This window comes from Dasypus novemcinctus, chromosome 2 (genome assembly GCF_030445035.2).
Source record: "Dasypus novemcinctus isolate mDasNov1 chromosome 2, mDasNov1.1.hap2, whole genome shotgun sequence".
NCBI classification, from domain to species: Eukaryota; Metazoa; Chordata; class Mammalia; order Cingulata; family Dasypodidae; genus Dasypus; species Dasypus novemcinctus.
Genome location: NC_080674.1, coordinates 50,526,058 through 50,553,166, shown reverse-complemented (window position 1 = coordinate 50,553,166; position 27,109 = coordinate 50,526,058). Strand labels below are relative to the sequence as shown.

The 27,109-nt window shown below is 33.4% G+C and overlaps 1 protein-coding gene across 2 annotated transcripts in view; it reads right to left on the bottom strand.

Moving 5' to 3' along the window:
* Positions 1-27,109, bottom strand: part of PARP8 (poly(ADP-ribose) polymerase family member 8) — a 214,324-nt gene that overhangs the window by 11,141 nt on the left and 176,074 nt on the right. The window contains exons 16-26 of one of the 2 annotated variants that reach the window (XM_004456185.4): positions 20,788-20,880; positions 15,578-15,703; positions 14,190-14,255; positions 11,730-11,797; positions 9,779-9,827; positions 8,444-8,556; positions 8,141-8,213; positions 6,838-6,907; positions 2,942-3,015; positions 1,710-1,779; positions 751-835 (exon numbers count right to left, since the gene is read on the bottom strand). In XM_004456185.4, coding sequence (XP_004456242.1) covers positions 751-835; positions 1,710-1,779; positions 2,942-3,015; positions 6,838-6,907; positions 8,141-8,213; positions 8,444-8,556; positions 9,779-9,827; positions 11,730-11,797; positions 14,190-14,255; positions 15,578-15,703; positions 20,788-20,880 — 887 coding nt within the window. The remainder of the gene's footprint in view (positions 1-750; positions 836-1,709; positions 1,780-2,941; positions 3,016-6,837; positions 6,908-8,140; positions 8,214-8,443; positions 8,557-9,778; positions 9,828-11,729; positions 11,798-14,189; positions 14,256-15,577; positions 15,704-20,787; positions 20,881-27,109) is intronic. The other variant, XM_058308825.2, reaches the window with a different exon arrangement.

Sequence of the window (27,109 nt, the reverse complement as noted above, 5' to 3'; positions counted from 1 at the left end):
ATTTATTTATTTTTTTATTTCCCCTTCCCCACCCCACCCCCAGTTGTCTGCTCTCTGTGTCCATTCCTTGTGTGTTCTTCTGTGTCTGCTTGTATTCTTGTCAGCGGCGCTAGGAATCTGTGTCTCTTTTTGTTGCATCGTCTTGCTGAGTCAGCTCTCCGTGGGTGCGGCACCACTCCTGGGCAGGCTGCATTTTTTTCGCACTGGGCGGCTCTCCTTACAGGGCGTATTCCTTGCGCGTGAGGCTCCCCTATGCGGGGGACACCCCTGCGTGGCACAGTACTTCTTGTGCTCATCAGCACTGTGCGTGGGCCAGTTCCACATTGGTCAGGAGGCCCTGTGTTTGAACCCTGGACCCCCCATGTGGTAGGCAGATGCCCTTATCCATTGGACCAAATCTGCTTCTCCCCAGTTCTAATGTTTAAAATATATTAATAAATTGTACATTTGTGTATATATGTGTACCCATACACATATATATCATATATATGTGTATATATACTCATATATACACACATGCACACATAGATGGTTAAAGAGACAGAGAATGTGTTTACTTCATTTCTTCTGACTTAACGGCATTTCATTTTATAGTTTTTTGAAAATAAAACAAAAACACTAAGTTTTAATGATAAACTAATGACCTGCTTGTTGTATTTTGGCAGATAAAGTGACCTAATAATAATATAGTACCTAATCCCTCATTTGTAGAGAAGACAGTAATATACTAATTTGAGCACTGCTACTTACACAAAAAAGAATCGTGTACACACATGATCAGTATTTGGGACAACCCATATCTCTCCATGTTTGTGCAGATCAGGTGAGGTGATCACTGTAAGTGGAAGATAAAATTAAAAACGATTTTAGTCTAAAAGAATCCCAGTCACTTCAAGTTGTTAGATTCCTTTTCTTAAAAATCTAAAAGTAAAAATACATAAATAAGTGAACATATGAAAGATGTTCAATCTTATTAGCTATCAAGATATGTAAATAAAAGCATGAAAGGACATGTAAAATGTTACGGTTTGCAAAACAGTAAAATTTATAATAAGAAGGAAATCACTTATGTGTTATCAAAAATAGCCCCTGTGACTTGGGAACCATACAGAAAGAAAATTGGTATCCTATATAACTATCAAATATTAAAACCTTAAAAGACAGCTACCACTGAAAGCTGAAACTCTTAATCAAAGAAGAAAAAATGAATTTTTTTGCCAAAGTCAGATTTTAAAGCAAAAACAAAGAAAAGTATATGATCTTGCAAATAACCTGTCAATTATTTTTGTCCTAAGTCCAAAATAATTTCAGAAGGAACTGTTGGGTTATTTTCTTAGTGCTGGGTTCATCATTCAAACTTTTCATGGTATTATTTATTTAAAAACCAACTTAAAGAGGAAGGGGAGTATTAACAAAAGTGATAAGCATTGGTTAGAATACTATATATAATTATAATACTATTCAGAAATACCTGCTAAGCATAAAATATAGCACTGTTTGAATTCTTGCCAAGTCTGCTCTTTGGTTTTAACCTTTATGATCTCTATTGTACCCATTTTCCATTTGTGTCCTTAGAAATATTCATAAGAAACAATGTTTTCACTATTCCATTATAAGCAGCCGGTAATATACTTTAGTTCTTAAATACGGATAAGATAAAGGTAAGATAGAAAACTAATGTTATGAGGCTTGTAAGCCTTTCAACTTACCTTCACATAAGGCTATGCATTTTAAGTTACGGCTTTGCAGGAATTGAGATTGCTGTCCTTTTTTCTGTGACTAAATTCCAAAAGAATTTTAAAAATCAGAGTAAAAATAGGGCAGTCACTTAAGTGAAAAAAATATTCATGGTTAAAAAAGCATAGTCACTAAGATGGTTCTAGCTTTTTCAAGAAGCCTGCAGACTAGGGGTAGTCAGCAGTACCATTCTTGGGCAGTCTCTTACTATCAGGCTACATTGGTTGCACCATTTAATTTCTGTAAATCATCATTATTAAATCACTTTCAAAATAAGTGAACTAAAATTACTGCTGAATTAGAGTTCAACAGTCTCACAACATACAATTAGAGCTCAAATTTATTTTTACTGGAATCCTGGCATCTTTATTTCAAGGTGAACAAAATTAAATCTGCAGGATCTTTTCCACACTAAAATATAAATTATTCCAGATCATCTAACTATCCAAAGCCACCCCATCTGTATAGCTTCTTTTATTAGGTCACCCAGATTTAAGAAACATCTCATATAGGAAGTTTTTTTAAAGACACTAAATGAGATATCCTTTTAGTTCCATTAAAGTTGCATTATTCATCACTAAGATTTTAATTTACACAGAGTATTTGTTTTCTATGGAAAATGAAAGGATTCGTACTTGCTCTTCCTTTTTGCTTGGAATGTTCATTCCACGTGGCTCGTGTTTGCTACTTAGGTTTTATTTGAATGTACCTTCTCTTTCCTAGCCACCCCATTTCCCCTTCTCTATCCAATGGCATTCTCCATCCCTTTACCCTGATATTTCTCCGTAATATTTACTACCACATGGGACATTATCTATTTACCCACCCATCTCATTTTCTGGCTATCTCTCTATCTTCTATCACTTATCTATCCAATCACCTATCTAAATGCATATTTAGCTAGAATGCAGCCTCCAAAAGGACAGAAATATTTGTCCATTTTTGATCATCACTGTATATATATATATACCCAATGCCTAGAACAGTCTCTGGCATCTAGTGGAACTCAGTAAATACTTGTTGAATATTTATTGCGTAAAGGCAATTAGGTTATTATATTTTAGGGTGAGTTTTATTCCTTTATGAGTAACAACCACTTAAAATAATCTTGTAGACTTAAAATATTTGCATATTTATTAATTCCTACTGGCTAATAAGGTTATAATTCGCCAATCAGACGCAGTCACTCGAGTTGCTACGCCACCTGTGATGCGTTGCTGCTTTTGCTGCTTGAAGCTGGCTCATCCTTGGCTGACACCTTCTGCTTCTTATTCATCCCTGAAAAGAGAAGCAAAATAAAAACTCAGAACAAAGCTGTATGATGCAGCTCAAAGCACAATCTATCTACAGTGCAAAATTCAAATCTGGGCTTATGTTTGAGTCCATCAGGTAAAATTATGTGTAGACATTACTATTTCTTCTAATTAAGGAACATTATCTAAGTTCTTTTGCCCATGATATTCACAAGGTTTAGTTTTATCTGTTAAAGCCATGAATTCTTACAGTGAAAGATTAAAAAAAACACACAAAAACTTAAATCCCTATCTATGTTAAATGGGTAGATTTGTATCTATACTTAATTGAAAAATGCTCATCTGCTACCATACCAGAGGTTGAGATATGCATTAATTTTGTTGTTGTTTCAATAAAAGAATAGGCAAAACATGCTTATCAAATTTCACATGGTTTGACCTAATCATAAGTCAGCAATTTCCCAAAGGTGCAGAAGTAGTTGGGCTCTGGCTGAGGAACAGACTTAGAATTTTAGATGTGCAATTCTGAGGGAAAGGTAAAGGATATTATACGTAGAAAATCTGTTCTGCTCTCTAACTCCTAGACTCTTAACTGTCAAAACCAACTGAAGAAAATACTTAATCTTCGCGCAATGATTCTTACTTTTTTTTTTCAGATCAAAGATCTATTGAGAACTGCATGAAAGCTACGGACTCTCTCCCCAGACAAATGCAAATAAACACATACAAAATTTTACATTTATTCATGGAATTTGTATCGCCCATTTCCTTCCACACATCCATCTAAGGAATCTATACATAAGAATCTATACATAAACATCAGTTTCTGAAGTAGAAAATCATAATACTTGATGACCTGTGATTTTTTCTTATCAATGCTAAGGGCTTATTTATTTAAACCATTTTGTTGCTGTTGTTTTAGCTTTTTATTTTGTACTATTTTAATAAGATTTAGAATCTTATTTATACTGTTTTGTTTTCTCTTTTGAACTACTCTATTAATTTTCTCAGTTATTTTGGCATGTAATATATTCACAGATCTCCACACCAATATATCCCAACCTTTATATTCTACATTATGACCCTGCCACTCTTTCATCAAGAGATGGCGTCTAATCCCCCAAGCCTTGAATCTGGAAGGGCTCATAACCACTTGGACCAGTAGAGTATGCTGGAAGTGACACTGTGTGACTTCTAAGGTTGGGCCAGAAAAAGTCATGCAGTTTGCAATGGTGCTCCCAGGACATGTGTTCTGGAGATTCAGGCACAAAGTGCTACTACAGGGACTGCCACAAGGCTAAGGCCACATATAGGTGCTTGGTTTGACAGTCCCAGCTTATTCCCGCCAAGGCACCAGACCTGTGAGTGAAGCTGCCTTAGACCCTTCAGTGTAGCCCATCTGCCAGCTGAGTATCAGCTGGCAAAAAAATCACCCAGCCAAGCTAGCCCCATGTTCCTAACCCACAGAATTCATGAACATAATAAAATTATTGTTTAACACCTTATGTTACACAGAGATAATAACCAGAATAGTTATCTATATTTATGGTCACTTTTAATTTTTTGGTATTTTTTAGCCTAGTTTTCATCTTTTTGGGTTATCTTGCAACTTTGTAATTATTTAAAGCTTTCTTTTCTCCGGTATTTCATTGTATTAGTTTTTGTTACTGTCACTGTTTACTTTGGTATTTCCAATTATAATTCTTTGAAGGGTTTCAATTTTACCCTCCTATCAGAAGCATCCTGCTATGTCTGAAAGAGTAAGAAGACTGGCGTAGGAATTAAACACTTAGGTAGGCCTGGCTAGTTATTAAACCTAAGTATCCTTTTCTATAATACAGAATACTAAGACTAATTATAGGTAACATGTGAATGATACCCCCTTAAGTAATATAATGTGATCACATAATCATATACCCAATCACACACATGAGCACACAAGTAACTACATGTACAGATATATGAATACAGAAGAGGAAAGAAGGGAACATTTCCATTTGTTACTTTCTATAATCCTGCATATTCTGGATTTCTTTACAATTAGCTTAATTAATGGTTAAAGAGAATAGGTTAATTGTTATAAAAATAATACTGATCATTGTAAAATATTCCAGAAATGAAAAAAGTGTAAAGAATTCACCCCAAATTCTAGGATAACTAATGTTTATTTGGTGAACATTTTTTCCACATTTTGAATTTATCAGTCTCCCCTCAACACATAATTTCAACTGATTCCAAAATAATTTCTCCAACAATGTCCCAAAATATCGGCAAGTTATAAAAAAAACAGAATGATTATAAGTGTGTTTTCTACTTCCTTCTAAGTTTTATAAGTTTTTCAAAATTCCTTTATGGGATATATAATATTATAATAAAACTTATTTCTGAAGGGTCAAGAGTGTCAATATTTTATGATCTCATATTTTATGGCTATTGTTAAATGAATTTAGAAGTGAAAAGTTGTAGTTAAGCAACATATATCTGTAGGATATTTATTTTCACATATTCTGTTCTAACTTTTTATTGCTAAAATATTAAAATTCCATTTAGATGGAGATTAGCAGCAACAAAGTTTATACTAATTGGTTTCATAAATTCATATGGAACATAAAGTTATGCAAACCAGGAGGGAAAATGGAAATAATAATAATCAGAAGAATGAATCAAATAAATAAATGTAAAAAATATAATGATGTCTATATTTGTTGAAAGCTTATTGGAAATACAGAAGTCAAGATAATAATATCTCTAGAATATTTGCTTTTCTCCACTCCAAACTAAGACCCCTCTATTTTCAGAAAACAAAAGTTCTTACTATTATTATAAACATTCATGTAGAAATATCCACAGATATTCATATGCTTTATGAATTTATATTTTTGTTCATTGTTAATTACCTATATCTTATAGATTTTCTGACCTTTTATTTACTTTAAAAAATGATACAATGTTTTACCTTTATGAAGATATTGTAATATATATTATGTATGAAAAGGAATTTGGTAGGGGACCATACACAAATGAATTTTAATAGAAACAATGAACAAAATACTTACTATTATTAATAAAATATATTAAGAATATCTCCTGTTTACTGAAACATTCATTTAATATTTTTCTAAGATTTACAGTGTAAATCATGCACCTTTGAGATGCACTATAGCACAGAATAATATAATTTGCTATGAATCCTATTATAAGAATACTAGAATTTCCATATGGAATGATGTTACCCTTCTGATATTATAGAATGGGTAATAGTTATCCACAGTGCTGAGCTCAAAAGTCCAGATGCCACTTACATGGTCCCAATTTCCTCACTGACAAACTGAAATTTCTAGACTAACCAGGGGATTCACTTTAAGTTTATCAGAAGATTCTCATTATAATACAATACCAAACAAGACAAATAAAGAAACTTCAAACACAGCATATTTTAGCAAATCCCAGCAAATATCCATACACAGTTTTTATTAGAATACAAGTTTAAGTAAAGAAAATACAAAGCTAAAAGGTGACATGATAGATTCACGCTCAGTAACAATTGGTTGATAGGTATGTATACTCTTTGTTGTCCAGCATAATGCCTTGGACATATTATATTCTCAATCTTATTTGTGGAAGGAATACAAAAACTTTTAAAACAAAATTTATTTTTGAAATTGATAAAACATATATTCCATCTTATACACTAGGTAAGCATTATAAATTCAGTATGACATTTGTGCTTTTGTTTTTGCTTATCAAATGAGCTTCAATCACTTGATAGAAAATTGTGTCTAGAATAGACAATGAAAAAATAAAAATCAAACAAATTTGAGATGAGAAGTGAAATATACAGGATTACCTGAGTAACCAAATGATATACTTGACATTGGACTAAGATAGATTCCACTTCCATACATTGCACCATGGAGCTAAAATGGAAAGAGGTGGGAGAGAGTGGGTCAGTCAATGATTTCAAATGTTAATATTTTACAAAGGAAGTCATTCAGTCTTATGTTGGAACATTAAGTCTTATAAAATGATAGAGATCTTTTTATTCCAAGGTCTAATCTGAAAAATAGAATTATGTATCCTTGTCCTCAAAATTCAGAATGAGTTCGCATATAAAAAATGATAGTCAGGGGAAAAATTCCTTGATAAAAGTTTTCCAACGTACCAGAGGTAAAAAAGAGTCATTTATTATAAAAGTACTGTGGTAGGTGCTTATTTTAATGAAACCAAAATTCTGAGAATGAAACACAAGCTCCACTGACGGCTGAAATGAATGTGAGGGATTTTGATTAGGACTCATGTGTGCTAGTATATAAATGAAGTGACCTATTCAGATTTTCATTGTGCCAACAATCTGTTGTCCAAACTTATCCTCCTCTAAATTTTCCAAGTTACAGAGTTTTATTAACTGAAACTCCTCTGCTGGTTTAAGAAACAACTCAGAATAATTAAACTTCTTTCTTATCTCTATGTTCTAGGGCCTTCACACACTATTAGTATGAATTGAAAACTAACTCAATAAATGTACATTAACGGACATTTACATTTAATTGTATTGCCTTAATATCATCCTTTTGTGAAATCTAGTACAGGTGACTGTGCTGAGCATCTCGTTTTGTGACACCTTACATTATCAGATGAAAACCAGCTATATGAGAGTGAAGTGGGATGTGAGAGTTGAAGAGCATAAAGAAGAAAACTCTACCCATGAATTCCTGACAACTCCAACTGCCCACCTGCATGATCAAAAGCAGGTTATCAGATAGTTCTTTTGTGTGCAGTCTTCAGTTTGCTTTTCTTAGTTCTACCCTTTCTCTTCTCTGAAACTATTCACAGTGAAGTACAGTACTCAAGAAATGAGTGTTAGATTAATGTATAGAATGCTTGTACAGTTTTACTTTGTGCTTGATAATTTCTTCTCATGTTCAAAGTGTGGTTTTATTGTTTTCTCAAAAGGATTTTAATTTTTTTTCCTTTTCATTCCTTCATTATATATATCAATTCTACTTCTGTCATTTTTGTGAAAATGTACTTAAACCAATTAAAATTTCCATGTAATTTTTAAAAAGCTCCTTTTTAAGTAAAATCTTAAAAAGAAAACTGCTTACTTAACCTCATTCTTTAAATTCGTTTAAAGTATTCAGAAAATTCACCTGCAGCCTTGTATTAGAAGCAACAATCAGACCATTCCTCAGGATTGAGTGCCAGTTTTCAATGTGTGAGCCACTAAAAAAAAACAGAAGAGGGAAAGGCAAAAAGCAAAATGAATGATCTTTTAAAGTGTTCACAGTATAATACGTCATGAAGACCTCTGAAAGTTCTGAGTTTCCAAGTCAAATGTTATGAAGGTGACTATTCAGAGTTAAGGGCCAACTACTGAGAGTGAATGTCTCCCTCCCCACACATTTTCAGATTACTATGGAGGCATATCCCACCTCACATTAAGTCATACTCACTGAAATGCAAAGGTGCTTCCAAAGTGTTTTTTAGCAGTTCTAAAATTTGATTCTTTGGCTGGTGGACTGCTGAGAAGAAGGAATTGATGTGGTGTATGCATAAACTTCAATTGCTGTTATTTAAAATAATAACAAATGATAATATGTCAAATGTGACATATAATTAGGCTGGTGACAATTTCAAATATTAGTAGTTTAAGAATTATCCAGTTTCAAACCAAAGCAATTTTAGGCTAATCACATTATCAGGTCTATTCATACAATTAAAAAGAAAATCCTGCATAAATGATAAATCTACATGGAATTGCTGACATAAAGGGATAAGTCTTTAGGCTAAAAGGAAAAGGAATACAAACAATCCAAAGTCATTTATATTTAGCTTTGATTATACTGTATAATCATGTTCAAGCAGATAGGCATTTCTCAATTACATTTCTCTTTAAAATTTTATTATTGATTTCCCTAAGTATATACTAGCTATTCAACTGGGAAAATATTCTGAAGGTTTGTTGAACACACACAAAAAGTTAGCCCAAGATTTAAAAATTTCTAAAATTATCATGCTTTATTTATGTATATAATAAAATTGGACATTGTCACCATTGAAATATAGTTTTTCCCTTTGGACAAAACTTTTTAGTTATTTCCCTTTCACTTAGGAATATCCTTGTTATAAAAGATCAATCCACTTCTCAGAAAAGTAGTCTTGATAATATCTGTGATCTCACAATTTTGAGATTCTAAATGGGAAAGCTGAGATTTTAGAGACTGCTCTCAGTTTAGGTCATGATCAGAACTGAATCAGAGTTCCATTAGTTTTTCTTTTTCCTTTTTCTTAAGGCTTATTAGACCAACAAGGTAGGTATCCGGAGGCAATATCTTTTCAGATACAGAAAAGTAGAGATGTTCCAACATGAAACTGATTGATAATAAAAATCACATTAACTTTCATCTGTTCATTCTCAAGGTAATATCCTTTCTATTACTTGTGGATTGACTAAATGACCTCATGTTGTCTCTTTTATTTACTTAAAATGTCAAGGCAACAGCCTGAATTTGAACTTAATATCTTGGAAAGGTTTGGCATGGGTGCCCAAATGGCAATTTCATACTGAAGAATTGGACTTAATCTGGATCTACTTAAATTCCTGGAAAGGCTGCCTGAGAACCACAAGGGTCAATTCTCCCTAAACTAGGAAGTATTCCTCCCATTTCTGAACTCATGGTGTGTACGTGTGTGTGTTATATACACAAACACACAGACATATATATATATATATATATATATATATATATATATATATATATAATATATGTATGAAAAAAACAACTTACCCTGTTAACTGGCAGTTTCACGATATGAGACCTATTACTTGAAATAACCCTGAAATTAAAATAATCCATCAGTTACAAATACATGCCAAATATATTTGAAGAAGTTTTTGCTTAGTTTGCAAGTGATTGAAATTTGCTTTATTGTACCATACATTTAACTTGTAGTAACTTTAATTATATAAAGTATATAAAAAACTTAGCTACATAATTTAATCACATAAATTCCAAAATAATTTAGAGTTCATTTTACAAGAGATAATATTTTAATTTGATGAAACACAGACTGACGATAAATTAATTCTTCATCACAGTCTCAAATATCAGCAAAATGAACATTTCTGGATGTATTTTTAAATAATGATAATCTAAAAAATGTTGTAAGTTGAGTCATACATTTGCTTCCTTCATGTCTCCCTCTACTGTCTACTTAAAACTTAGTTCTAATGAAGAGTCCTTTTCTTTATATAAATTAATTATAGACAAAGTATTATTTAACATATGTAGAAAGTTGAAAAAATTAAATTCAGGTATGTGAAGTAACTGTTAGGTTTTTCAGTACACAAAACGATAAGTTGGAAAAACTGCAAAACATTATGATAAGCTTTCTTCTACTTGAAAGGAAAGTTACTAACAAACTAAAGGAAGCAACCACAAATAATTAAAAGCCAATAGTCAGGCTGGCATCAGAGAAAAACAGGATATATTTGAGATTTTTGCCTTCCATTTTGATTATGACATAGTAAAAATTTTAAAAGCTCTGATGGAAACTATGTCTTACTTTGCTTTAATTTGCCAGAATTCAATAACAGATCATTAAAGATACAAAGAAGGAAAGCTTCTGAACTTAATTTTTGTCATGCTCTTCCCAGACTAAATTAAATGTATATTATAAAATACTGACCAATCACAAGTTAAGTCATTGGAATCTTTAGGTAGCCAGGTTCTTTCTCCTTTGCCCACCTTTATATATTATTAAAGCAATTTCTTGGCTGTAGCATGGAATAAATACTCTTTCAGCCCAATCTCTAATAATCTTTCCACGGTAGTATTGGTAAATCTTATATCTTTGAGTTTTCAAAGTAATTTCAAAGAGATGTACATAAAAGACATGGCTGTCTTCATGTTGCAAATGAGAAATCAGAGGGCAAATTATTTGAAGCAGGCATTGTATGAAGAGTTCTCAACCCACCTCTGCTATTCTCAGTCTAGCTCTTTCTAGGATCTCTGCTGGACTAATACTATATCCCTCACCAGGCTCATTCTGAAGCGGTGCATCATCTTTAGTCATCAAAGAGTTAAATTTATGCTGGCCTTGTGAAGGGAGCAAAATACACAAAATGGACATTTTAGAAAGAGTTGAAACAGTGAGGTTTTGGCTAGACAATTAAATGAACCAAAATGCCTTTCTGCAAGATATTGTAATGACGGACACAGGCCATTATACATTTTGTCAAGTTTTATAAATTGTACAGTTAAAGTGTAAACCATAATGTAAACTATAGACATTGGTTAGGAGCAAAGATTCAATATTTGTTCATCAAGTGTAACAAATGTATCACAATGATGTAAGATGTTATTAATGGGGGAAATGTGGGAGGGGGATAAGGTGGGGGTATACGGGAATCTCCTATACTTTTCATGTAACTTTTATGCAATCTAAAACTTGCATAAAAGTAAAAAAAATAAATAAACCTATAGGCAAACTGATGTCAGATGGACTGTATGCCCTTTAGTGCATGACTCTTCCTCCCCTTGTAATATACAAGTTTTCATTAAAGTAAGAGTTTATTAAGGACTCTTGAATTATAAAATCACCAGGCCTTGTAATTTTGTAGAACTGTAGCATTGCAATAGGAAGGCCTGGTAAAAAAGCTTTAAAAAATTTTTTTTATAAGAAGGTAGTAGAAGAAGATGCAGAGTTTTCATTAAGAGGAAAACTAAAGTTTTATACCATTGCAGTAGGGGATGAGCAAGGGGATCCTGTTTATCCATCTGCTTCTTAATTTCCAGATACGGTGCCTGAAAAAAAAGCCATTATACTTCTTGATTTTCCTTAAAAATCCATTTTTTCCTTTTTTTCTTTTTCTTGGAAAAGGAAAATTAGACCAAACAGTATATGATTTCAAGTCAAGCTTGAAAATTTGTGGTCTTGCCAGGGTAATAGCCGCAATTACCCTAGCTTTGCACCCCCACCCCCCACCAGGATGACTGTTAACTTTCAATTTACGTTAAAGCAAAATTTGTGATAGCTACTATCCATGCTCATACCCGAGGGTATGTACCCTTAGGTAGAGCTATTTACATTAGAAAAATTTCAAAAAAAATTCTCTTCTTTTGAAACTATTTAATGAAATTTACCCAACTAACCCTTTCGTAGGACAAAAGGCAGTCTCTTCCTGACATTTTAGGCCTATCTATAGGGCAGTACATACTAGAAATAGGATAGAATAATGCTATATTTATACGGCAGCATACCTATGAAGCACAGACTCAAAGTAGGTGCAGCATCACTATTTCCATCTTGACAGTGAAGACCTTGAGGCATCAGGCAATTAAGCAACTTGCTCAAGGTCAAGGGCACATCATTGATCAGTCAGTTACACAACTTTGGCTTATAAATTCCTAGGCTGACTCTCAATTGTCTACAATGACTCCTATTAAAATAGCATATGATTGACCCAGAATAAAAGAAGCAATTTTTGGCAGAGTGCTGGTCCCAGAGTGAGAGTTTAAGAATACTCAGGGTCTAGTATACAGTATAAATACGGTATACCAGTCTTTTTCAGGACCAAAAATGTTTACTTAACTTTGTGTAAGGTATTGTAATAGGTTCTTTTTTTTCCTAAATGGAAATGCATTTTGTTGTTTTCTTTTCCTTATATAAAGAATACATGCTTATTTGAAAAAGAAATCAGATAAAATATAAAGTATGGGCATAAAAAAATAAAATATCTGGAAGAAATGGTGGTTTTTAAGCAAATAAAACTAGTGAATAAAAGAATCTTTTGTTCACCATTGTCTGACACATAGGAGGTGATCCTATTATTTGCTCAGTAGATGAAAAAATATTTTTGAACATATGAATAAGTTAACTATCAAAAGAAATGAATTAATTTAAGTTTTACACTGCAACCCAGACTGGGAGCTAGAGGTATTATGTGCCAGGTATACATGTTCCCTTTACCTCAAGCTTTTGAAAGAGAATGAGAAGCAGGTACCAACGTCACAGACTTCATATGTGATGGAGACAGCATTTCCACTGAGAGAATAAATGGAATGCATGACAGAACAAACAGAGGCAAATACAAAAGAAATCAAATTTGGGAATTTGAAAACGTACTTTTGGAGCGCCATCTTCAAATAGATGAGTAGAAATGGTCTTCTTATTAAGACCTAAGCCTGGATGTGCTCTTTACAGAGATTAAGAGGCGTGGGGAACAGGGGAAGAGGTGGTATGTCACCTACAGGTAAAGAACTGACAGTCTCTGGAGTTAGAAGAGAGTGAGATGAAGATCACTAAGTAGACGGTGGGGAGGTAAAGTAAGGAATCTTTGTGGGCTCTAGGACAAGAGGATTTTTCCTATTCCTTTTCCAGAGAAAGGAAGTAACCCAGGGTAATACCCATTACAAGACTCCAGAGTCTCCTGAGCGCAGTGAAAACCTTGAAACCACCATACAATGCACAGAATGTGTGATGCTGTCAATTTCTAATTATTAAGTTCTATTAATAATCTCCCCAAACCTCTGGCAGTAGAAAGCCCTCAAAATTTCAGTAGCATATGCTTTTCTAAGTGCTGGACAACAGCCCTGTGATACGTCATTCTTTCATAATAAACCCTGATCCTCACTTATCAAACTTTCCCAACCTAGCCTCCCTAAGGACCAAAAATATGAACTCATATTCAAAAGTATAAAATTCAGGGAGTCTGTAGCCTTTCAAAGTTGTTTCAAGATTCTGGGTTATATCTAAAATATTTATGCAAAATTTGCATTTTATGGAATATTGCATTTTATGAAATATTGTTTTCATTTTGACATTAAAATGTTATGAATTGACTACCATCAATTAAAAATTGACATTCTAGGAAGATGGTACCATATTTAACCTTTAGCCCTTAAATATCCCCGACATCCCCCTATACACTCAAAGCTCTTGTCCAAGATTAAAAGCAGAGCATTAAGATTGAAATTAAGCATATCTCCTCTAAAATTCACAGTGGCAGCATGCCAATACTCTTATATAATTTAATTAAAACATTTTAGTACAGCAGTATTATAATTTTTATGCCAATGTCTTATATAATAGAAAATTCCACATTTTACTACATGGTCAATATTCTCAGACATTTAAAAAATATGACTTTAATCAACCAAAACTGAACTGTACAAGACCACAAGATGATACACTTACTTGTGTCATTTCTCTAATAGAAGTTATGCTATCCAGTGCTCTCATTACTCGATCATAGTTCTTCTTCTGTTTGAAAGGGGAAAAAAACAGTATTTACTTATAAGCCTTTGCAAGTCTGTAAATCATTAGAGAAAAAATATTATTTCTGGATGTGAATTTTCCATCAGGGTTAATCTGAAAGCAATGACTGCTTTGTGCACATAAAAGGGAAGACTGTAATAAGATGGTTCAAGAACACAGGATTTATAATTGAGTCAAAAGGAAGAAAAGGGAAAACAGCCAGTCTTCATATAAGTATATAAATCATGTTCAGCCTATAGGGTGAAAAGCTACAAATACAGAAAGAAATTGAGCCTCTGGTTCTAGCTTTTACCATTAAAAAATCAAGCCATGATGAATAAAGTAAGCATACAATCCACATTAAATCTTGCAGTTTCATTTAATTTTTATTTTATATTTATTGAAAAATTGTTACCAAAAGAGTATGGTAGACAAGGATATAAATGACACTGTGTATACAACCAATGATTGATTGTTTTTTAAAATAACCACCAGTACCGGGAACCAAACTAGGGACCTCCCATGTGGTAGGCAGGAGCCCAATCGCTTGAGCCACATCTGCTTCCCCAATGATTCATTTTTAAACATAAGGTAAATATATACACTGTTGCTAAATGGAAGGGGAATGTTTCCAAGAACATTTGGATAGTCTTTCCATAAAAGGCTTTCAAGATGAACCATGTAAGCTCTCAGGCAGTTTGAAAACTTTGGTATTTCACAACGATTCTGCAAATCTCCATGAGTATTTATAAAATTCTTTATAAATGTCTGTTGACCAAAAATATGAACTCCAACTTTTTCTTTATTCACTTACCTAAGTGTGTGTGTTTGTATTATGGGGGTTGGGGGCACAAGAGACCACAAAGTGAACATACAAAAGAAAAAGGAAAACTAGCCCCTTTACCCATGGTTCTTAAAATGTGGTTAACTATCAGAATTTCCTCCAGATATTATAACTTCAAATAAACATATTAACCCTTGCAAACCAATATAATATAGCAATTCACCTACCTGCAAAGAGGAGGAAATGTGTAAAGATTGGAATTTGAAGTGATTAATTGGGTCCAATTTCATGAGGATGAAGGTCTGAACATTATTTTAAAGGAGAAATGGGGAGAGAAAGTAATGGGATAAGTGAAAGACTGAAGGTAGAAGCCAATCAAGTTAGTGGGAAAAGAATCAGGTTTACTAAATGGAATCCAGGGTCCCTAACAAATCATGGATATGGCTGATGAGGTAGAAATTTATACAAAAAGAGGAGAGCTAAATCTAAGTTATTATTATTATTATCAGCACCTATTGATTGGTGTACTAGAATATCTACTTACCCTGGGGTTGAAGGCCAGCATCTGAGGATCATTAGGATCTACCACAGAAGGATATGGCTCAAAAATGACAACTTTCCTAGGCGATTCCAACGCAGACCTACACATGGATACTAGCAGATCTACCACCTTGAAATACACACATAAATTAGTTACTATCCTTTAGGTTTGATCAAGTGCTTTCCCACTGTTTCTCCCTCGAATGGTACCATGAGTTAATTAGGAGTCTCATGACTGCTACCAATTTCTGAAATCTGCAATCCATGAATTCAGATTAAATTTGACCACTACTTTAAAATAATCAAAATACTTAGATCCTAATTACTCATGTCCTAATACCTCTGTTTATGAACACATCATGTGTGTTAGCATTGTTCTAGGAAGTATGGTTCCTGCTCTCATGGAATTTACTTTCCAATGGCAAAGATACAAAATAAAAATCAGGTCAACAAATATATGCTTAAATAGATTTCTGGTAGTGTTAAATGCTATAAAAATAAAGCAAGCATGAGAGCTTGATGTGGTAGAGGTGCTCTTTCACAGGGACTAGGAGGTGGTGTTTCAACAGAGACCTGAGTGAAGTGAGGGAGGGAGGCATGTGACTATCTGGGGGTACTGTTCCAGGGGAAGGAAACCTCAACTGCACAAAAAGCACTGGGAAAGCACCAAGAATTGCAATCTCCTGACATTATCTTACTTCTTCCTACTCTCCTCTGATTTCCTAAAAACAACAGTTTTCCTATGCTATCTGCAGAATTTACTGAGAGGCTGTAGGACTACATAGCAGTTAAGAGCATGATCTGAGGCAACTGTTTCCTGACTACCCTTCCCAGTCACCAAAACAAATTTTTTTGGAATTCAATCAAGAAAACTAGTAATGTCTAAATGCTTACAAATACTAAAGAGAACTCACCAGAGTGGACATATTTACAGTTGGAACATGAGATTTAATAAGAAAACTGAATATTTAATGTTTAGAGGGAAAGATGTTTTTAGAAAGTTAAAAAAAAAAAAGGCATCTAAAAATATGCACGGTTTGATTCACCTACTTTTATGAGAGGGCACTGTGACCTAATAAAGAGCTCACTGTGTTGTGTGTTTACTCCTAAAATATACCCATCTAATCACAGCACGCAAAATTGCCAGTGACCTAAAATAATTAACAACACTCAAGCCACTTGGTGTTAAGTCTATAAATAATATGCTCCAAAGTACATAAGACATAAACACACACACAAGACTCACTCCTGGGAAAATACTAGAACTGAAATGGCTAATATGTTCTGACATACTATTTCATTACATATATATATATATATATACACACACAAACACACACATACGTATGTAATATATATATTTTTGTATGTATAATGAGTTGACGTATAAGCAGAAGATACAATAAAAACATAATAAAATCCTAGTTTTTGTTCTCTTCTCCTTCACATTCCTTCTACCCCAGAGAGATGCAACTTAAACCAGATACACAATGTTTTCATCATTAGTTGGTCAACTCATTATAGTAAAATAAAAACAAAAATTCCTGAGAAAGAATCAGTAAGATAAAATAGTCTCTTCTGAGACAGGGGTGGTAGTGGTGGTGGGGGTAGAGGAGAAATTGGTACAATCTTAAAAAATATTCAAAAATTAAGTGATAGCATGCAATTGAAGCTTTATCAAAGTATATGCATTTTTTTGACTAATATTTTTTACTAGTGGATTTCAGTATATTATAATACAAAGGTGGATGTAGGGATAGAAAATTTAGTAGAATATTTCTGTTAATATATATCCTAGTCTCATTTCAAATAAACAAAAAAACTATTGTGGTAAAATTACACGCTGTCTACCCAAGTTTCATCCTCCCCCCTTCCAAGGTATAGAGCTATTGCCAGGAAGCAGTTGCTCAACCGGGATTATATTTCTGCTCCTTTTATCTAAGTGAGGCCATATGACCAATGGATCTTGAGTAGAAACAGACAAACCTTACTAGAAAACAAGGGTGCCTTCTCTACTTTCTCTCCCCCCACCCGCATGTGTCGAGACAGTAGGGCTGTTCAGGTCTGTAAGAAGTCCAGTTCTCTTAACCACCATTCAGAAGCTAGCATTTACAATTTTTGAGCGAAGCAAGTTTATATACCACTGTTATATTTAGATCTGATTTACATATCTTCATTTATCCAAATACTTCAAGAAGTAAAATATCTATTTGAAAAAAAAACAACACATACTAGTTTCTTTGACCTCAAATCATGTATTTCTCCACCTCCAGCATTTAAAATGAAAGGTTCTATATGCTGAGTACTATAGTCTGCCAGCTACAGACATAATATTTGGCTTCTTAGATGGAATAATATAATTGAAAAGGCAAATTGGAAGTTAATTAAGATACTTAGGATACAAATGCAAAGAAATATATTCGAGCAGTGGGAATCAGACCATTTGATTAATGACGATAAAAGGTCTTTAAGTTTTTATTATCATGTACCTCCCAGGGACACTGCAATTCGACTGGTAGGGAAAGACCTTCCTTAAGGCATGAACAGCCTCCAGGGTTTTACAAATGAGAAAATTCAGACATTGCTTTTTTAATGGTTAAAAGTCTAGCTGTGTAAAAATGGATGCGTGAATAGCCTACAAATATACAATGCAGTCTGAAAAAGAGGCAGATTTAGAATTGTAGACTAATGATCTGCAGACATTGCAATAGTGACTCCTTTTTGAAAAGAAAATCTTATAGAAGAGGCCAATGTATAATGAATTAAATGGAGCTGTTCTGATTGAAACAGGATATGGGGATGGGCTAGGGAATCCTAGCTGTTTGTTTCACAGGATACCCTCATCCCAAACCAGTCTTCTGCAGTGTTCTTTAGGATGTCTCCAACCTCCCAAGCACCTCAGAGCACCTCTTCAAATATACAAGTAAATTGATGCGATGGGACTACTGAGGTACTGTTTCTTTTTCTTCAGCAAAAGAATTAGCTTTTATGTCATCTTGAAGATTATGACCAGAATAAAGGGGTGTTTGCCTAAAAGAATAAAGTAGTGAAAAAAATTCCCCTTTGGAGTAATATCACTAAATTCTCTGATCTTTGGATTTTGATCTTTAGAGTTAAATCACTAAATTGATCTGATTGTTTGTGCTTTGTAAAAATATTCCAAAATTAATTTCTGTTTAAGAACCATTATTATTTTTGGAGATCTATCTGTGAGAGGAAAAAAGATACCTACTATTCTATCAATATATCCTACTGTTAGTGGGATGTTCATTATTTTTTTCTAATCAATAATTTCCTATCTGTAAGCATTAACAGTTTTCTTTTCAAAGTTGTTTCAGGGATATTTTGCACCCAGTAAAATGCACAAATCTGAACTGATCTCATTGAAGAATTTTTAACATATATGTCTCTATACACAGACATACAACATATCTGTGTAAGGATTTATTTTTACCAAGCTACAAACATTAGCATATATTAAAACATTTTTGTTTTGGTTATTTTGAGCAATACTAGTTCCAAGGGATGAAAAAGCAAATTTCACATTAAAAAAAAGAAAAGGAGGTGGGGAGTATATGGGGACCTCATATTTTTTGAATGTAACATTAAAAAAAAAAGGAAAGGAAGAAAAGATCCTTGATGGTCAGATACTTTTGAGGAAGCCTGTAAGCCGTCTTCTTAGTTTTAGGGGTCCCCAGAGCCTTTAGTACGTAAATATTTGCATGTTGGGTGTGGGGGCAATACTATGCAGTATTTTAGAAATTTATTTAACCATGGAATCATTTATTTTCTCCAAAGAATCACATGTGATCAATGTTCTGCTTCTATTATTTTTCATTTATAATTCACTATATCACAAATATTGTCCTTAATATTCCTTCCAGTAGATGCACCATAGTTTAATCATTGAAATAAAGAGGTTAGTGGATATGTAAAATCCTTGGGGCCAGAGGCTATCTGCATTAAATTGTATCATTATCTAGTATAAGGCCTGGTATATAGTAAGCATTCAATCCTTGTTGATTCAATATCTGTTGCACTTTTCATATAATTATGTGAAACACACTCTTGCAAAACACACTTTTTGATAGCTACTTTTTTTCAAGTAAAAAATGTATACATGTATGGATCCAAATCTCTTCATATTTTCCTCTATGTATTCCTATAACTGTATACATTTATCACTATATCAAGTTGTGCATATTCAATTTTACTCTCCTCTAAGTTTTTATATTAAAAAACAAAACAAAACAAACAGAACTATCCTTTAATCCATTTGGAATTTTTTTTGCTTACAGTTTAAGGTATAGAGCTAAAGGGATTTCCCCCCTAATGTTGCAAGTCATTTGCTGCAACCCCACTTACTAAAGCATTCTTTCTTTTTTCAAGAATTGATGTGATGCTTCCTTTTTCGTATATTAAATTTATAAAAAATTTGACGGATTTGGGGGATAACCTGACATTTACCTGCCATTCTATTCATTTGCTGGTAATATATCTTTGTCAAAATAGAGTATTACACAATATGTTTTATATGTGGTTGGTCTAGCCTCCCCTACTTAGCATTCTATGGTAGAATTTTCTTTAAAATTTTCTCTGGTTTATTCTTATAAATGAATCATTAATTTATTCAAGTTCCATAAATGGAAAAAATCATTGAAATTGTATTAGTACAAAATAAATTTAATTGTATAAAGTAATAAAATTTGACATCTTTCCAAAAAATGCTTCTCTACTTCCAATTTGTTTTTATATTCTTCTTTTTAAGTCATAAACACTGTTATTGTAAATTGAATGCTCTCTTCTTATTGTATGTTCTTCCCATTATCATTCACTTAAGTGTTAAAATTAACTGGCTTCCATTTTATGGCACTATAACATTACAAATATATTTTATATAAAGTAAGTGAAAGGATTTCAAAATCTCAACTTCACTATATAAGAAAGATTCACAGTTGTTTTTCAAACAACGAATTTTAATTTCTCCCCTTGGCAATTGCCAAAGGGCAATAAACTCTTTAGGTAAAGAAAGCAATATTTTAGTTCATATCTAAGAATTACCAAATGCTAGTCTGGTTTTTTGTGTATGTGTTTTTTTAATTTAACAGCAGACTGTCAAGAAGTGGCCCAGAAGAACACCACAGTGTAGATAATTTGGATTGGAACAAATTTTTCAAATCAAAATGAGAAATAATTAGTATCATGTGTTACTACCTGAGCCCCTGTTGCTATTTCATCAGCAGCTTCATTCATTACTCCCAGAGTTTGGAAAGCAAATACACACAGCTCTCGTTCACACACGGTAGGCTACAAAAAAAGAGGGAAGGGGCGGAATCAATAACAACATTTTTTTCTCATCTCTTAATTCCTCAATTAAATTTATGATATTCCATATAATAAAGAGAAAACACAAAGTTTTCCGATTTTAAAGAAATCATGCCACTGTAATAAAAGTGGAACTTTGTAAGTAATGTAACACTTAGTAATGAGTCACTTAATATAGATTCACATATACAAAAGTAGTACAAAAGTAAATTATCCATTTCAGTTAAGTTTTATATGTTTGCACTCGGAATGACTTAGCAATAGACGAAAATATTAAATAGTAAAGTCCACCTCTCCTGCTTAATACATAATTTGTAAAGGAGATGTATAAAAATAGGCAAATAACCAAGATGGTGACATAGTAAAAAATGAGGTTAAACACAAAAGCTGTACAAAACAAATATATTAAAGGGAATTCTACTTTTTCCTAGGTAACTTTCTTTGGAATAAAAAAGCATGACTCTGCTTACTTGTTACCAGCTTTAGAAAGATTGGCTTTGTTGCAAAGACTTTTGACTTTAATAACCTCCTGAAGTCTACAGCACTGAAATACATACTCTGCAATTGCTCTGGGAGAGCTCTCATCTTTCAAAACTAATATAGTGTCATCTGTTTGATTTATCTTATCTCCCGAGTTACACTGCATTAGGTAGCTGATGAAGCCTAACGTGATGCAATCCATGGTGCGGCTACACAGCAGGCAAAAGGCATTTGTTAGTGCCAATGCTCCTATGCTCACTTAGAACACAACTTGGCTAGAGTTTAACTGGTGGGGCCATATGGGTGGCTTTATGGCTCTACAGCCTGACCAAACACAAGATTTCAGGTTTACTTTCCTCAAAGAGAATTTTTGAAGAACAGATAGATATATTTCCTTTGTCAGTCTTAAAAGTGCAGTCTGATTCCATTTCAGAAACAGGAGAAACAACTGTAGGAGGAAATGAATTGGATGAAGTTCTTCCAGGTTCGAGCTACACACATTGCTGAATATATTTGGATATACTTAGAGAAGACTGCTCAATCTCTATTACTTTTCGTTTTACTTGGTTGTTTATCATATTTGTAATCTTCTTTCATATTTTGTGCGTATCGATGTGCATACATGTTTCACCCTCAATTTCCCCACTGATAATGGACTATTTCTTTTGTTTACTTTCTGAGCATTGTATGGTCTGAAATAACAATGGCAACCATTTGCTAGTGTCAAACACTGTACTGGTCACTTTATATGCCTTGCCTCAGTTAAAAGTACAATGAGCTGTACAGGAACACAAATCCAGAAAGAAGATAAATCTTAAAAAACCTAAGGCCATAGGAATTTATTCCAGTGACAGTTACCAAAGTTCACTGAGGAAGTGAACTGTGATACAGAAATTGCATTGTTTTTAATAATAGTTCTGTCAAATAACCATACATAACTCTATGACTAAAACCCATCAATCTCAAGGCCTAATAAGAAGACAAGGCTAATTTGGTGTAATTTAGATTAATGAATGGTTTTTATTTGACCTTGACAATTGACTATGCTTACTTTATCATCTAAATATGTATGTGCACACACACACACACATACACACCCCAGGGAATATAACTATAGAAACTATGCTTTTGGTATCAAATTCCTGCTATAAATAATTTAAATAAAAAAAAAAAAGAAACTGCCCCACTACCTACGATGGAACATTAATTTTTAAAAATATTTAATATAGGAAAAATTTCAAGGACTTAAGGAAAAATATCTTAGACACAGCTATTCCTACACATCTCAATTAGCACACTTTGTCTCAATCCTAGGTATTATGTTCCACCCTGACTTTGTCTCAAAAGAGTTTTAGCAATTTAACCCAGACCTCCCTATTCCCTATCTCAGTAAAAAAAAAAAAATAAGCAAAATTTCAATGTTTTCTATAATGCTTTCTTCTGCATTTCAGTTTCATCCCCCTCCCATACTTGTTTATATCCAAATCTCTAAATCTCTAAATCACAAATTTACTAAGTTACCCATTATTTTAAATAATAAACCTATATTCCTAATGATGAAAAAATAACTTGATTCTTTTATGGATGCTTCCTTTCATTCTTGCATCTCTTGGTTAAATAGAGGCCCTGTTTCCTTAAGTGTCAATGATGATATTTAGGAATATCCCGTTTGAAGAAGGACATCAGGTACACTAGAAAACTCTCCTTTTGAAAAAACTTTGCTTTGATATTGAAAAATCAGAATTACTTCTGATACATGTTACATTTTTGTAAAAATAAATTTTTCTTCCCACCTTTTTAACATAGCGGTAGTAATACTGAAATTAATTTACATACTATACGAACACCATACTAAGTAAATCTTAGTGAATATGTTTAATAACCATTCTCTAGCTTTCTTTCGTTTGAAAATTCGAGAGCACTGAGGAGGCCAAATCAGTTTAATTTTGAGATAAATATCTGCAAACTAGTTTTTGTAGACTACTAATCCCATCTCTTCGTTAGTCACATTTTGAGAAGTTCAAAATGTCAACACAAGATGGCACTCTAGATGAAAGTTCTCAAATTATATTAGGTGATTAAGATTGCTCAAAGAAGAGTAACTGAATCATTCTTCCTTAATGAAACTTAAGTAGTTACATTATAGACTAGCCCTCTCCTGTCTTGAACTTACTCCCAGCCCACCCTTCACCCCAACAATTCTGTTACGCAATTTACAAACAAAATTCCAGGACCAACTCACAATATTGCAGTCATTTTAATAGCTATTATTGGGTAAATGTAATGATGTGTCTTAATACACATGCTTAAACACATGCTTAATACAAATGCTTAATACACATGCTTAAATACACATAAATTCGTTTTTATTTATAATAAATCTATTACTGTTTGAATTTGTAACTATTACCTGTTCTTAATATTCTATTATTAAAATATCCACCTTTGTTTTCAAGAAATTAACCCCTATATTTAAGACTGTAAAGCCGTGGCATGTCCCTCTTGCTATTATACATACAAAATGAATTTTCAGTACAATATTCATTATGCATCATTTACAAACATGGGAACTTTACGAGTCCTAAGGTAAGATTTAATTTAGAAGTTTTTAAAGTAAGATGAATACATTTTTATTTGCTTCAAAGCAATTTAAATATGAACAATAAAAACATGTTTCAAAGAACATTTTTAAGCCCTAAAGAATATTTTAGAAACTAACCATATTTTAGAAACCTTGCATTTTCAGTGACTTGTAAATTACTTCCTACTGAAAACAGAAATGATACTCCTCAGACAATGTAACCACATATTTATATATATAGAGAAGCATGATATAGGATAGTAGTTTTCAAACATTTTTTTGCCATAGTCTTTTAGTTCAAACAAAATATTTCAGGATAGTTCTATAGAAAAAAAAAGAAATAGAAGTAGAGCTTTTTCCAGGTAGAACACATGTGTATAGAGTTCAGTTTTCCTATCTGTATAACAGGAATTAAAAATAACATCTAACTCACCACATTAACAAGCCCAGGTAAGATAAGGTTTATAAAATCTCCTTGCAATGTGCTGCTTAAATATTAGCAACTTTAGGTAATCTGGATAAACTGTCTCTACTACTTGATTTACTCCAATGTGTACACAGAAATGTTTAATAAAATGTCTTACAATACATAATTTTTGAAGCATAATATGAAGTAATACTTTTATTTGCATATCCATAGTTTATCAGAACATTTTACTGCTAAAATCTTTGCTGCTAATAAAGAATATGTAGTGTCAACAAAAATTAAAATCTAGTATTGAAAATATGAGAACAATTTTTTTTTTATTATGTAGTATCTACTAAAACCACAAAACCTACAAGCCTTTAATTTCTTATGATTCTGGCTCTATATTTAATGCTTTTTTCATATATAACCACCTATTTTTGTGGTTGCTGGTTTGAAGCTTTATAGTTATTTCCCTAAAATTAAGGGACTTCTAGTTAATGATGGTGTGGGCTACAAAAATAACTATAAAAAGAATTTCATGATATACATAATAAGTCCCGGTTTGGTAACTGTTAAGTTATTAGAATCTTTGGGTTCCTTTGGTGGTTGGGAAGTTAGATGAATTCAGTGTGGAGCCTGCTTTACTGTCCATTAAGAAATACAGGAATCCCACAGGGATCAAAAGCAGGAGCCAGAGTAAGATAGCATCAGGCCTGATCAGGTTTCCACAACAGTGGTCCCTATTGTCTTATACAACTAAAGATGTCATTTGAACATTAAAAGCAACTACTACTCAGTTTGCATGTCAAAAATGTCATATTTTGGAGCTACATTTTTTTGATATGAATGATTATTATTTGTAAAGTTTAGCCTATATTTCAGAACTTGAAATCTGAATTTCTATGACTTTGGGGACAGTGAAAGAATGGGTGCTTTTTCACCCATTCTTCAAATATTAAACTCAAGCCTAAATACAAGAAGATCAACCTGTTTTACTTTTGGAAAATAAAATGGGATATACCCAGGTATACCCTCATGTTCAGTTTCTAATGAATTTTCCTAAGAATGCCTTAAGCTATGACCAAATTATACTTCTGTGTTAACTTCACTCACAAAATGAGAATCTTAGCTATTAACATTTGTAGAAGGCCCACAGCAAAACTGGACACACAAAAATAAATATTCCCAAGTTTCTCAGTTGACTTTGCTTCAGCAGGATTGAGTAAGAGCGTATTGTTTTCAAGGGGGTGGCACAGATGTGCAGACAAATGTGGGAACCACTGAACTAGAATGTCAGATCAGATAATCCACTCAAAGCAAGTAATCAAGGCAATTTGTACATGGCAGGAGAATGAGACCATAATTCTTCGATCATATGTTGATGTGGAGAATGGGAAAGTCCATTCACCAGGGACACAGACTGAATGCCAAGTATCATTAACAATTGAAATTCTAACATTGTAAGACACTAATCCACACAGCACAGTGGTTTTCTCCAGCAGAGTTCAGCAGCACACATTGCAGGGTTCAAAGAGGAAAAGGATTGTGTTGCCACAAGATTGGGGTGTTTAAGGTAAGTATAATAAAAAGACCAGGAAGACAGGAATTTAGAAGCTTGATAAAACTGTGGCATTTCTGGCAATAAATAGTCTTTGTTTTCTGGTTTTCCAAAAACACCTGAAGCAGACACAATCAACATTTTAAAACAATCTCTGAAACAGTTAGCTACATTTATACTCTGAACTGCACTGCCAAACTGACAATCCAGAACTCTCTGAAAAAATTCTCTTTAACCTTAATGTTTAAATCATATTCAAAGTGCTACATGTCAAAACTCAAACCTGGAAGTATCATTTATAAACTTTGGAAATAGGAAATTGAAGCTTTGTAGTGTTTCCAAATAAATAAGCAGTATAGTCCCTTGTGTTGCAGGAAGTGTGACATGGTTATCCCAGGCTTCTGAGTGAAGTGATCTAATAGTGAAGAATAGTGAAAATAGTGAGTTTGGGGGACATAGGGGCAAAAAAGGACTTAGGTCATTTAAAAGCAACCAGGCTTGGAGAAAAGAGGAAAAAATCGAAGCAGCAGTCTGAATTTGGAGAAAGGTCTTAGCAATGTGATGAAAATTAGGCTCAGAATTCTACAGGAGCCATGTTTTATCTAAAGTACTTAATCATGGGAAACGGACTTTGGCCCAGTGGTTAGGGCGTCCGTCTACCACATGGGAGGTCCGCGGTTCAAACCCCGGGCCTCCTTGACCCCTGTGGAGCTGGCCATGCGCAGTGCTGATGCGCGCAAGGAGTGCCGTGCCACGCAAGGGTGTCCCCCGCGTGCGGGAGCCCCACGCGCAAAGGAGTGCGCCCGTGAGGAAAGCCGCCCAGCGTGAAAAGAAAGAGCAGCCTGCCCAGGAATGGCGCCGCCCACACTTCCCGTGCCGCTGACGACAACAGAAGCGGACAAAGAAACAAGACGCAGCAAATAGACACCAAGAACAGACAACCAGGGGAGGGGGGGAAATTAAATAAATAAATAAATCTTTAAAAAAATAAAAAAAAAAAAAAAATAAAAAATAAAAAAAATAAAGTACTTAATCATGAACTGAGTTATAACATATCCCCTTTATATCTCCAGGATTTATTACAATTTGTAACATGTCACATGGGCTGAATAAATGGTCAACGAATCAGCTTTTTTATTTATGCCTGAGAAATTATACTTGTAATAATATTTCATATATTACT